The 15,083-nt window shown below is 43.2% G+C and overlaps 1 protein-coding gene across 1 annotated transcript in view; it reads right to left on the reverse strand.

Moving 5' to 3' along the window:
• Positions 1-15,083, reverse strand: part of LOC112577285 — a 40,358-nt gene that overhangs the window by 22,796 nt on the left and 2,479 nt on the right. Inside the window, 1 exon segment of the mRNA XM_025260336.1 lies at positions 7,501-8,211. Within this exon segment, the coding sequence (XP_025116121.1) occupies positions 7,501-8,196 (696 nt within the window). The 5' untranslated portion in view covers positions 8,197-8,211.

Consider the following 15,083-nt stretch of genomic DNA (forward strand, 5'->3'; position numbering starts at 1 on the left):
CCACACACAACTGTAATATTAATTACAGTATCTAACCACACACAACTGTAATATTAATTACAGTATCAAACAGAACAGTATCATTATTTACAGTATCAAACCACACAGAACTGTAATATTAATTACAGTATCAAACAGAACAGTAACAATCATTACAGTATCTCACCACACAGAACTGTAATATTAATTACAGTATCTAACAGAACAGTATCATTATTTACAGTATCAAACCACACAGAACTGTAATATTAATTACAGTATCAAACAGAACAGTAACAATCATTACAGTATCTAACCACACACAACTGTAATATTAATTACAGTATCTAACCACACAGAACTGTAATATTAATTACAGTATCAAACAGAACAGTATCATTATTTACAGTATCTAACCACACAGAAACGAATATTAATTACAGTATATCAAACAGAACTGTAATATTAATTACAGTATCTAACAGAACAGTAACAATCATTACAGTATCTAACCACACACAACTGTAATATTAATTACAGTATCTAACAGAACAGTAACAATCATTACAGTATCTAACCACACAGAACTGTAATATTAATTACAGTATCAAACAGAACAGTATCATTATTTACAGTATCTAACCACACAGAAACGAATATTAATTACAGTATATCAAACAGAACTGTAATATTAATTACAGTATCTAACAGAACAGTAACAATCATTACAGTATCTAACCACACACAACTGTAATATTAATTACAGTATCTAACAGAACAGTAACAATCATTACAGTATCTAACCACACAGAACTGTAATATTAATTACAGTATCTAACAGAACAGTAACAATCATTACAGTATCTAACCACACACAACTGTAATATTAATTACAGTATCTAACCACACACAACTGTAATATTAATTACAGTATCAAACAGAACAGTAACAATCATTACAGTATCTAACCACACACAACTGTAATATTAATTACAGTATCTAACCACACAGAACTGTAATATTAATTACAGTATCAAACAGAACAGTAACAATCATTACAGTATCTAACCACACAGAACTGTAATATTAATTACAGTATCTAACAGAACAGTAACAATCATTACAGTATCTAACCACACACAACTGTAATATTAATTACAGTATCAAACAGAACAGTAACAATCATTACAGTATCTAACCACACACAACTGTAATATTAATTACAGTATCTAACAGAACAGTAACAATCATTACAGTATCTAACCACACACAACTGTAATATTAATTACAGTATCAAACAGAACAGTAACAATCATTACAGTATCTAACCACACAGAACTGTAATATTAATTACAGTATCTAACAGAACAGTAACAATCATTACAGTATCTAACCACACACAACTGTAATATTAATTACAGTATCAAACAGAACAGTAACAATCATTACAGTATCTAACCACACAGAACTGTAATATTAATTACAGTATCTAACAGAACAGTAACAATCATTACAGTATCTAACCACACACAACTGTAATATTAATTACAGTATCAAACAGAACAGTATCATTATTTACAGTATCTAACCACACAGAAACGAATATTAATTACAGTATATCAAACAGAACTGTAATATTAATTACAGTATCTAACAGAACAGTAACAATCATTACAGTATCTAACCACACACAACTGTAATATTAATTACAGTATCTAACAGAACAGTAACAATCATTACAGTATCTAACCACACAGAACTGTAATATTAATTACAGTATCTAACAGAACAGTAACAATCATTACAGTATCTAACCACACACAACTGTAATATTAATTACAGTATCTAACCACACACAACTGTAATATTAATTACAGTATCAAACAGAACAGTATCATTATTTACAGTATCAAACCACACACCACTAGGATATTAAGGTTCAATACAAAATAAACGAAAGATCTGTCTGAAACTCTTCGTGAAGTCAGTGATGTATGTTCGTTGTCAACGGCTGTAACTTTGGCACCGGAGGCAAGCATTGCAATTATAGAATTAAGAATAACTAATGATAGAATTAAGAATTAAGAATAACTAATTACTAATTACTAATTTGGTTCGCAGGCAGAGACAAGGATGTCTACTCGCCTGTACATGGAGTCAGTAGAAGAAAGTGATCACTCGTCTGTCCGACAAGGAGTAGACTGATGTGACACAGACATGTATGTGCTGACGACAGACAGAGAATATACTACAGAGGGTTGCCGCCCAGTCATCTGTGCAGTGCCAGTGCGGTGTTACACCACGTGACAGGTGCTACCAAGGTCCTCATGTCAAAGGTTATCACCTCTCGTCTTGTCCGCCATGTCCTGGATCTTCCAAACAGGTTTGACCGATGACCTGTGACCTGAAGGCGGGCTCAGAATAAAAGTCTAGCGATGTGTTTGTGTGTGTGCCAAGTGGGCACTGACGGACACTAAGGCGGACATGTCAGTACCACGTGACACGTGTCTCCACCCTACTGACTTTGTTCGTTAAATAATAATAATAATAATAATAATAATAATAATAATAATAATAATAATAATAATAATAATAATAATAATAATAATAATAATACATTTTATTCCGTTTCTAGGAGGCCATCTGGCCCATATCAACATCAAAAGCTGTTGGTTACGTAACATAGGGTGGCTGTATATCATAGATAATAATAACAAGACAAGATTCTGACACTGGTCTCTATACCTCACGTGATGCACATGGTCACACAGACCTTTACAAACTCTGACGACTACTCTACTGTCTATGTTCATACACGTGTCATTTTCAATTGTACAGATGCCATTTGGTCCACGTCTACCCTCATATTGTATGTTGCATGTATACTAACAGTGGGTGGCGGTATGTCATCAACATTTCAGTTGTATTTGGACTTTCATCTAAATGAGAAACAGTATCATGACATACAATGCTAAGTAACTTTACCTAACCCTAACCCTGACTTTGTTTGTTGTTTACAGTTGTGTGTAAAGACCGCCTCGCCGCCATAGCTGGCATCCAACTGGACGACAGACACGACAAGAGACGAGGCTGATAATCAAGGATATCTCACTGGCTCATACACACTTATCTCAAGAGTTAATAATAAACCATTTCTCCAGCTCGCGCACGCTCACAAACACACAGGGAGACGGACACAGATGACACAAGACCTACAGAAGGAGTGAAAACAGTAAAGAAAGAAATAACGTGAAGAAAAAGGAAAGAAGCTGTAGATGGCTGTTGTCACTCGTGAAAAACATCATTCAGTCAAGGCAAGGCACGGCATCACACCTCACCTCACCTAACCTCACCTCACCTCACACCTCACCTCACCTCACACCTCACCTCACACATCTCACCTCACCTCACCTCACCTCACTTCACCTCACCTCACCTGACATAACTGACCACTGACAACACGAGTCACACATACAGCACACGGCAAACCTATCATCAAACCTGTCATCGTGTGTCGATGTCGTTGACATCACTAGAGGAACAAGATGGCGGCGTCTGTGTCAAGTCGTGCAGTTCCTATTCATTGCTGTGCAGTGGGACTTACTGCAGGGACAAGTGCAAACCGTGACAATCCGTTATTTCTAGTGCAAGGGACATAAGTCAGGTACAAGTACAAACCGTGACAATCCGTTATTTCAAGTGCAAGGGACATAAGTCAGGTACAAGTACAAACCGTGACAATCCGTTATTTCTAGTGCAAGGGACATAAGTCAGGTACAAGTACAAACCGTGACAATCCGTTATTTCAAGTGCAAGGGACATAAGTCAGGTACAAGTACAAACCGTGACAATCCGTTATTTCTAGTGCAAGGGACATAAGTCAGGTACAAGTGCAAACCGCGACGATCCGTTATTTCTAGTGCAAGGGACATAAGTCAGTCGAGCGTTTGAAGACCTTCTAAGTGATTAAGCTGCGTTCATCGGTCACAAGTAGTTGGTGTCAACAAGAGATGGGCTCCTCACCACCGCCCTGACCAAAGCATGCTTCCTGTTGTTGCCACAAAACTTTGAGTAAAGAAAGTTTCTACAGGTCGGTGAGTGTCTTACAAACGCCAACGACCACGTGTTGACACCATCTTGTCCACACCGCGTGGACCTGCTAAAGTAGACAACGAAACCTACAGAGCTGTTGATATCGGGGAGGTCAAACACGTGACCATGGAGGTCATATACAACTAATAGTATTTGCTCGCGAACAGAAATTCTGCCATCTCCAGGTCGCGAGGCAGAAAATAACCCACTTACAGAATGTATAATTTGTCACAAGTCCTCTCATTCTACATGTCACGTCCCCTCATTCTACAAGTGTCACAAGTCCTCTCATTCTACGTGTCACGTCCCCTCATTCTACAAGTGTCACAAGTCCTCTCATTCTACAAGTGTCACGTTTTATGATTCTACAAGTCACAAGTCCTCGGGCAATAAGAAAAGCGAGGGTTAGCGCTACTTGTATTTCCGTGGTCCTGTCTTCTTTCTGTTGTGACATTGCCTTACATCAGGTGTTGCACAACTATTTTAAAAGACTTGTTTTCACATCCACCAAGACCTTATCCTTCCGACAGAAGGACCACCCCCCCCCCCGTCTGGCCACGCCCACCACTGCACTGAAGAAGCTTTTGCCTGTTGCTGTACACAGCAGTCTGCCAGCCACAGTGGCAGTCAGTGGCAGTCAGTGGCAGTCAGTGGCCACATCTTCCGGAGTCACAGTGTCAATGGAGGCTGAACTGTGTCATCTGTGTGCACAGGTCATCGTCCGCCATTAACTTTTCATTACGGAAATACTAGCGACTGTACATACCACACAACTCCGCGAAGCAACTGGCTGCAAACAACAAACAACAATTATCTACAGCTCAGGCCGCTACCTACCTGCTCGAAACCTCTTCTTACCTTTATATCTTCAGCGATATTGCACACATAATTACCTCCCATATCTTCAGTAATATTACACACATAATTACCTCCCATATCTTCAGTAATATTACACACTTAATTACCTCCCATATCTTCAGTAATATTACACACATCATTACCTCCCATATCCTCAGTGATATCGCACACATAATTACTTCCCATATCTTCAGTAATATTACACACTTAATTACCTCCATGTCTTCAGTAATATTACACACATCATTACCTCCCATATCTTCAGTAATATTACACACATCATTACCTCCCATACCACCAGTAATATTACACACGTCATTACCTCCCATATCTTCAGTAATATTACACATGTCATTACCTCCCATACCACCAGTAATAACACATACATAGCTGTGCTCGAAACGTCTCCTTACCTTCCATATCTTCAGTAATGACACATACATAATTGTGCTCACTGCAGCAGATTGGTTTTGCTGTAAACAATCGCTACACCAGTCAGTGCTGCTCATAAATTCCTCAGACTAGTCGACTTTGCTTACACTTACACAATTAGCATTTTTTAAAGTTTTCAAATGAGGAAGAAAAGAAGGTAGCACTGGTGTGTACACACTCCTCAGATATAACCTGTACCCTCACATGTAAGCTAACCTGCCCTCGGGAATAGCACGTGTGACCTACAACCTCGTGAAAATGACGTGTAGCTGAACCGTGTGTAACGGCATGCCGCTCATGTCCTTTACTCTCACACATAGTCTATGAACAGGAACCCTCAGCAACACCAAACATAGTCTGTTCCTGAAGGTTCACTCGTAGCTTGTCCACTCCAGTGTAACCTTAGCGTCAGGCCGGAAGAACAATGTTAAGACTGTCTGCCTGCAACACCTTCTAGAATTCCTTTATTGTGAATTGTAACAACATGGCCACCGTTTGTAATGATGACTAGACTTCACTTCCAGCTCATCGACCACATACTCAGTTCAGTGCTTTGCTGTCATGTCAATGTCCTGAAAGCCGATTACTTGACTAGAAAATAAAGCGTCGTCGTCGTCGTCGTCGTCGTCAAATTAGCATCATTAAATGTCTTCTCATGCTCATGGCAAGACTGCCATTCATTCCACTTTCAGCAGCCACAACCCCAGACGATACACATTACGTTCACATGGACTGTTCAGTTCCTAATCCCTCAGACACATTGTGTTCACATTTATTGTTAGTACCTAATCCCTCAGACACATTGTGTTCACATTTATTGTTAGTACCTAATCCCTCAGACACATTGTGTTCACATTTATTGTTAGTACCTAATCCCTAAGACATATTGTGTTCACATTTATTGTTAGTACCTAATCCCTAAGACATATTGTGTTCACATTTATTGTTAGTACCTAATCCCTCAGACACATTGTGTTCACATTTATTGTTAGTACCTAATCCCTCAGACACATTGTGTTCACATTTATTGTTAGTACCTAATCCCTCAGACACATTGTGTTCACATTTATTGTTAGTACCTAATCCCTCAGACACATTGTGTTCACATGGACTGTTCAGTACCTAATCCCTCAGACACATTGTGTTCACATGGACTGTTCAGTACCTAATCCCTCAGACACATTGTGTTCACATGGACTGTTCAGTACCTAATCCTTTAGAAACATTGTGTTCACAGGTATTGAGTCAGACATGAAGGAGTTAGGCATGAAAGACATGAAGGAGTGAGACATAGAGAAGTAAAATATGGAGGAGTCAGACAGGTAGAACTGTTGTGGATCAGAAGGTCAAGGTACGTCACTCAAAGCACTTCATTTGATTGCTCTTTGAAGTTCAAGTTCATTAACATCCGATTATCTTCCGTCATTAATTGATGCCCTCACTCATGCGTTCTTCCTTGTCACTTTATGCTGGACAGTAAATTTCCCTTCATCCGGACACTAACATTCCCTTCATCCAGACACTAACATTTCCTTCATCCGGACACTAACATTCCCTTCATCCGGACACTAACATTCCCTTCATCCGGACACTAACATTCCCTTCATCCGGACACTAACATTCCCTTCATCCGGACACTAACATTCCCTTCATCCAGACACTAAAATTCCCTTCATTCAGACACTAACATTCCCTTCATCCAGACACTAACATTCCCTTCATCCAGACACTAACATTCCCTTCACGCTGGCCAGTCTAAATGTCGCCGAGTGTCCTGCAAACTGTGTTTTTCTCACCTGTCAGCTGCACTTTGCAGCAAGTGTTAAACATGGTGAAAACATCTTTCCGGAAGCGTGTGGACCTGTTGACGTAGACAAAGAAGCCCATGGAACTATTTATGTACGGACAGTAAAAGATCGCTGCGTACAATGTTGCGTTTAAATAATAGTATTCTTCTTCGAAAAACGAGTCGTGCCAGGTCAAGAACACGAGGTAGAAGATGAGCCAGGGGATGGCGGTGAGGATGTAGACACAGCACACCAGCACCAGCATCTTGGTCAGTGCCGTGTGCTGCCCTTGACCTCCCTCACTGCTGCAGCTGGTCGTCTTCCGCCAGGTCATGGCGGCCCTCAGCTTGACCACCGTCAGGGCGGTGCACACGCAGATGATAATAAATGTCGCTAGCGGCACTACATTTAACATGATCATGTTTTCGAAGATTGTGAAGAAAACTTGATTTTCGCGGTAGAAATCAGAGTCACCGATTCCTATTATCGTGCTGTTACTCACCTGAACTACTTCCACCCTCATTGTCATGGGTATTGTCAAGAACGCCACCTGAGTAAGCACAGCAATTAAAAGCACAGTCGTCGCCATGGTGCGAGTGCTGATCAAAGAGGCCGCCTTGAGGGGGAAGGTGACACACAGACAGCGCTCCACGGCTATGACGATGGTGATGAAGCCAGAGGCAGTTCGAAACCCGTGACCGACCCCAGACATGTAGACTTGGAAGTACCACGACAGACCAGCGTGAGTGACAGGATCGCTCTGCTCCGTGTAGTAGGCGATGCTGTAGAGGGTGGGGACACTTACCATGCTCAGGTCAACCAACGACAGAGCAAAGAGACAGACGTTCATGCGGTCCCCAAGTCCCTGGCGCCAGAACACCACACAGTTGATGATGTTGGTGGGCAGGCCGATAACGATGATGACAGGCATGATGAAACAGGTCAAGATGAAGTTGGCCATCAAGTACTGGCTGCGAGTGAGGATTTCGTGTGGATGGACCCCGGGTAGAAAGTCACACTGGGCTGACTCACAGCTTGTGTTGTTCATGGTCACAGCTACTGTCTGCAAGAGACAAAATTAATGACGATGATGACGACGACGATGATGATGACGACGACGACAATGAAAGCCTTCATGGTACACGTGCGTCTCTAGACGGTGCTTAAAGGCAGACAATGATGATGCTTGGCTCAGTTGCGAGAAAAGCGTGTTCCAGATCGCTGGTGCCATGAAGACAGACATACATCTACCAGCAGTTCTAGGGGGCAGTCAGCAGCTTTCCTCTACAGATAACATAAGGGGCCAGTCCCTCCCGTGACTGGACAGGTACTTTGGGGGAGCACATGGATAGACACGACAGCTGACAAGGTCCGACACGCAGAGTTGTGGTGAGAGCAGGTCCTGCACGGGACCACCAGTCCACTCCACCTTCCTAAGGTAGTTCTTCCTCTCACCACCGGGGCGTCGACTACCTTGAAGGACAGTCTTTGTCCTACACTCACTGATCTTCTCACTGATCCTCTCACTGACCCTCTCACTGACCCTCACTCTGACCCTCACACTGACCCTCACAACCCGAACACAACACGAAGGTGACAGAAAGTGTGGACTGTTGATGTGCAGCTGTAGCTGAGACGAACAATGGAAACGTTTGGCTTCATGTGACGTCACAGAGAAGATTGAAGACAGTTGGTGTCCAGCCATCTTTAACTGCCTCTCCTTATGATTGTTCTTAGTGTGACGTCACCCGGAGACGTCAGACGCCGGACACCACTCGTGGTCATACCGGAAACCGTTGGCTGACTACAACCCATTACACCGGGACTCTACTCGTGGTCATACCGGAAACAGTATGGCTGACTACAACTCATTACTCGTGGTCATACAACGGACTTGTACTACTCGACCATTTGCGCTCAGCGAAGTACTCGGCTAGTCAGTACGTAGCTTCCGGTTTGGGGAGTGACACTAGCGATGTCAGCACAGGCTACGACAGTCACAACAACATGTCAACAGTCAGGACGCTGCGTGCCACCATGGCACCGGACACAAATATTTCGGTTTAGGGCTTTCTTTGCTCCGAGGGCAAAGAGCGGAACGCGTTGATGCCGTCAGACGTCTGCACGCGCGTCAGTCATGGACGTGTACTACAAGTTGGTGAGTCAGTCATGGACGTGTACTACAAGTTGGTGAGTCAGTCATGGACGTGTACTCTAAGTTGGTGAGTCAGTCATGGACGTGTACTCTAAGTTGGTGAGTCAGTCATGGACGTGTACTACAAGTTGGTGAGTCAGTCACGGACGTGTACTCTAAGTTGGTGAGTCAGTCATGGACGTGTACTACAAGTTGGTGAGTCAGTCATGGACGTGTACTACAAGTTGGTGAGTCAGTCATGGACGTGTACTCTAAGTTGGTGAGTCAGTCATGGACGTGTACTACAAGTTGGTGAGTCAGTCATGGACGTGTACTCTAAGTTCATGCGTCAGTCACGGACACACGGCTGCTCACAGTGCCTCCAAGACAACGGCCTCAAAGGTCAGTTTGAATATTTGCTCACTGGGAGACAAATAAGTTCTACAAGCCAAGTCAAAGTACCCTCCATGCTTGTCACTAGTGGCACCTTCCGCCGAAAGAAAGCCCCGGATAATGTCAGAACTCCAAAGCCACCTTCCAATCAAGTCTAAGAAGCCCCCCCCCGTCTAACTGATGCCACAAGACCCCCCCCCCTCGTTATACAGCACAAGCAGATACAGGTTTTAAAGTGCGTAACACATAAAGCAGCGGAACGTCACCAGCACCATCAGTATCCTATAGTACACGTGTCACAAGACTACAGTACATTTACAGTACACGTGTCACAAGACTACAGTACATTGTATAGTACACGTGTCACAAGACTACAGCACACTGTACAGTACACGTGTCACAAGACTACAGTACACTGTACAGTACACGTGTCACAAGACTACAGTACACTGTACAGTACACGTGTCACAAGACTACAGTACATTTACAGTACACGTGTCACAAGACTACAGTACACTGTACAGTACACAATGACGAAGACTACAGTACACATGTCACAAGACTACGTACACTGTACAGTGCACATGTCACATGACTACAGTACACTGTGTCACAAGACTACAGTACACTGTACAGTACACGTGTCACAAGACTACAGTACACTGTACAGTACACGTGTCACAAGACTACAGTACACTGTACAGTACACTTGTCACAAGACTACAGTACACATGTCACAAGACTACGTACACTATACCGTGCACATGTCACATGACTACAGTACACTGTGTCACAAGACTACAGTACACTGTACAGTACACGTGTCACAAGACTACAGTACATTGTACAGTACACGTGTCACAAGACTACATTACACTGTATAGTACACGTGTCACAAGACTACCTGACATAGAAACAAATATTTACCTGCTGTTACTGAAGTCAACTACCACAGTGACCTACCTGACATACAAACATTTACCTGCTACATGTATTATTGATGTCAACTACCACAGTGACCTACCTGACATACAAACAAATATTTACCTGCTACATGTATTACTGAAGTCAACTACCACAATGACCTCCTCACACAATTTATCTCCCTTTTATAGCAGCAAGAGTTGTCGGTCAATAGCAGACTTCATTCATCTTTCTCCTATCTCCGTCTTGTGCTCCACCATCGTGGACACGCCCTGGCTTTCACGCACGCACGCACAGCGAACCACATGGCCACGTGCATGTTGTTATTTACACACGTGGGCAGCACACGCCCATGATCTCACGCACGCACAGACAAGCACGGGCAACCGGGTGTGTGGGTGGAAACTACCCGACATAATTATGAGGAAAGTGTGATTACAGGTAACCTCCCACAGCCTCCAAAACCTTCAGGTGTGTCCTCCGCAACGTTTCATGTAATTACACATTAATGACGGCAAGCGAGGGCATTATGTAATTACACATTAATGACTGCAAACACAAATTACAGACTAACCCTGTGAGAACACATCGGCTATTCACAAATCGTTCTAATAACTCCCACAGGTCTTTCATTTCCTTCCATTGCAAGTGACGGCCGTGCCCTGACAGTTGTCCACATGTTGATGGCTGGCGTGTGTACTTTGTGTCGGTCACACCTCTACACACACGTGTCCGTGTCTGTGTTACTCTTCATTCAACCGTCACTTTGTGATGCACGCATTAGTCGCACCGTCTGACTGGGCGGACTGACCATACACCCACAGCTCACCGCCATCGCCTGACACAGAGACGATGGACAGACGGGAGTAGCAGGACAAAGATAGAGACGATGGACAGACGAGAGTAGCAGGACAAAGATAGAGACGATGGACAGACGAGAGTAGCAGGACAAAGATAGAGACGATGGACAGACGAGAGTAGCAGGACAAAGATAGAGACGATAGACAGACGAGAGTAGCAGGACAAAGATAGAGACGATGGACAGACGAGAGTAGCAGGACCAAGATAGAGACGATGGACAGACGAGAGTAGCAGGACAAAGATAGAGACGATGGACAGACGAGAGTAGCAGGACAAAGATAGAGACGATGGACAGACGAGAGTAGCAGGACCAAGATAGAGACGATGGACAGACGAGAGTAGCAGGACCAAGATAGAGACGATGGACAGACGAGAGTAGTAGAACAAAGATAGAGAGGATGGAAAGACGAGAGTAGCATGAGAAGGAGAGAGGATGGAAAGACGAGAGTAGCATGAGAAGGAGAGAGGATGGAAAGACGAGAGTAACATGAGAAGGAGAGAGGATGGACAGACGAGAGTAACATGAGAAGGAGAGAGGATGGAAAGACGAGAGTAGCATGAGAAGGAGAGAGAATGGACGGACGAGAGTAGCACGAGAAGGAGAGGGGATGGACAGACGAGAGTAGCACGAGAAGGAGAGGGGATGGACAGACGAGAGTGGCAGGAAAATAAAGGGAAGAAGGAAAAAATGAAAGGACAGAATGAGATTGAAATCATCTTAAGAAAACACGCCTACAGGCTTGCAAATCCTTGAGTACATCGAGTACCAACAGCCGACAGTTTCTTCACCAGCTAACAGGACCACCACGTGACCTGCATTCAGAGGGTGGGGCTGTCCTCCATCTCTAGTCTCTCCAGACTGGAAAACGGCAAAAAGACAGAGAGTCGTTGTTGTCGTCTGCTTGTGCTACAATGTCACATGGAGGTGTGGAGGGTTTTATCTCAGGTTAGGAAGAGTTGTGGGAGTGTGTTAGCCTGAACAACTATTTCTCTCTCTCTCTCTCTCTCTCTCTCTTTCTCTCTTTCTCTCTTTCTCTCTCTCTCACACATTTTTACTCCTTTAGTCTCACTTCAAGTGTCGTTAGGCGCCACCTACTTTTCACAGTAATGTTGACATTTTCTACAAAAATATCGACACTTCATTGGTTTGACTGTAATTACATCAGCCTTGATGACAGCCTTGTGATGGTAGGACTCACATCCCAGCCCACCTCGCGTCGTCGTCACAGTCGATGCGGAAACAAACAGTACATCTGTGATAATAGTCAGGTTGAGGTGAAGGAGAAGTCGCTAATTATCAACGATTTCCTTCAAAGACGAGATGCTAAACACTGTGTTGTTATTTGATAACATTCGGGCTTGAATGGGATTTACCACATGCTAGCTCTACTTGCCTCTACCACTGTCACCACTGTCACTACCACCACCATCGCAACTAACACCACTGCACACCTCACCTCACCTGATGAGGCGGAAGTGCTCAGAGCTGCTGCACACGTGCACGTGCTAACATGCTGACCACACCACACCACACCACACCACCATGGTGTCTGGAGGGTATCTTGGTGGTATTCATGTCTGGAGGGTATTCGTGTCTGGATGGTATCTTGGTGGTATTCATGTCTGGAGGGTATTCGTGTCTGGATGGTATCTTGGTGGTATTCATGTCTGGATGGTATCTTGGTGGTATTCATGTCTGGATGGTATCTTGGTGGCATTCATGTCTGGATGGTATTTTGGTGGTATTCATGTCTGGATGGTATCTTGGTGGTATTCATGTCTGGAGGGTATTCGTGTCTGGATGGTATCTTGGTGGCATTCATGTCTGGAGGGTATTTTGGTGGTATTCATGTCTGGATGGTATCTTGGTGGTATTCATGTCTGGATGGTATCTTGGCGTAGCAATGTCTTGATGTAGTCTTATTGGTAGCATAGTCTTCTTTTTTCCTGATCACCCCCAGTTGAGCATAGGATCGCAATCACAACAACTAAGGCTATATCACACCAACATAGCCAGCAACTAAGGCTGTATCACAGAAACTAAGGCTATATCATAACAACTAAGGCTATATCACAACAACTAAGGCTATATCACAGCAACTAACGCTATATCACAACAACTAACGCTATATCACAACAACTAAGGCTATATCACACCTACATAGCCAGCAACTAAGGCTATATCACGGTCGATCTTAACCATCAGCACAACACTTGTCTTTAGTCTCCTCAATATCACTTATCCCCATCAACTATTTCAAAACATTCGGGGACAAGCATAAGCGCATGGCAGTCCTGTTCGGAGAGGGACAAACACCAACAAGCTGCAGACCTTTACCATCCGATGTCTACACCATATTCTGGGATGGTAAAGATGGTAAAGGTCTCCAGCACCAGCCTGTGGGGAAGAAAACACAAGACATGTGTCCGCAAACGAGCCTGACGACTAGAAACTCGATGGAGAGGATGTCAAACAGACAAAGAAAAGTCAGCATCATCAGAGGTAGGAAGACGAGATGTGTAACTCTCATCTTTCAATATTTCTCAGATCATTTCAAAAATGTCTTTCTGGGATGGAAATGCATCTACTTTAGCAAAGATTTCCGATGTCTCTAGCGAAGAACGAACTTGAAATTTAAAGAGCGATCAATCCGACCTTCCCAAAGCCATCGTCAGATGCTCCACGGACTCTTGAGGTCGCGTTGGATACCTCGTGTGTAAAACAATTATTTTCCAATGTCTTTTTTTATTTAAACACTTTTAAAACATCGCCCCATGTGTGTCTTAGCATCTTACACGAGACTGGATACTTTGCAGTTTATTTAGAGAAAGAATGAGAGGACACACAAGAGACATGGACGCACACAACTGCATCGCGGACTCAGGCAGACACCACTGTGGTCAGACTAACAACACACCCGGTCACCTGTCAGTGACATAAGACACACATGACACACACATGACACACACACACGAGACAATACAAGACCTGCCACATCTCACTACACCTGTAACAGAATATATTTTCAAGATGTATTAATAAACCAAACATATTTATGTTCATTATTATTCAACATTATGAGTTCTATAGTCAAGATGCTCAATGCACATGGAATGCAATCTTGCTTTGTGCTTTGTAGGATGCCATGAACTGTAGGCTTTGTGTAGTAGGTGTTGTGTATGTAGTAGGTGTTGTGTATGTAGTAGGTGTTGTGTATGTAGTAGGTGTTGTGTATGTAGTAGGTGTTGTGTATGTAGTAGGTGTTGTGTATGTAGTAGGTGTTGTGTATGTAGTAGGTGTTGTGTATGTAGTAGGTGTTGTGTATGTAGTAGGTGTTGTATATGTAGTAGGTGTTGTGTATGTAGTAGGTGTTGTGTATGTAGTAGGTGTTGTGTACATAGTAGGTGTTGTGTATGTAGTAGGTGTTGTGTATGTAGTAGGTGTTGTGTATATAGTAGGTGTTGTGTACATAGTAGGTGCTGTGTATGTAGTAGGTGTTGTATATATATATATAGTAGGTGTTGTATATATATAGTAGGTGTTGCTTGGTTGTCTCACCAAGACCCAATGCATGTATGTGGACAGGTCAACACTTGTCTTGTTCCGCAGTGCCACTTACTTA

Source organism: Pomacea canaliculata, linkage group LG12 (genome assembly GCF_003073045.1).
Source record: "Pomacea canaliculata isolate SZHN2017 linkage group LG12, ASM307304v1, whole genome shotgun sequence".
NCBI lineage: Eukaryota > Metazoa > Mollusca > Gastropoda > Architaenioglossa > Ampullariidae > Pomacea > Pomacea canaliculata.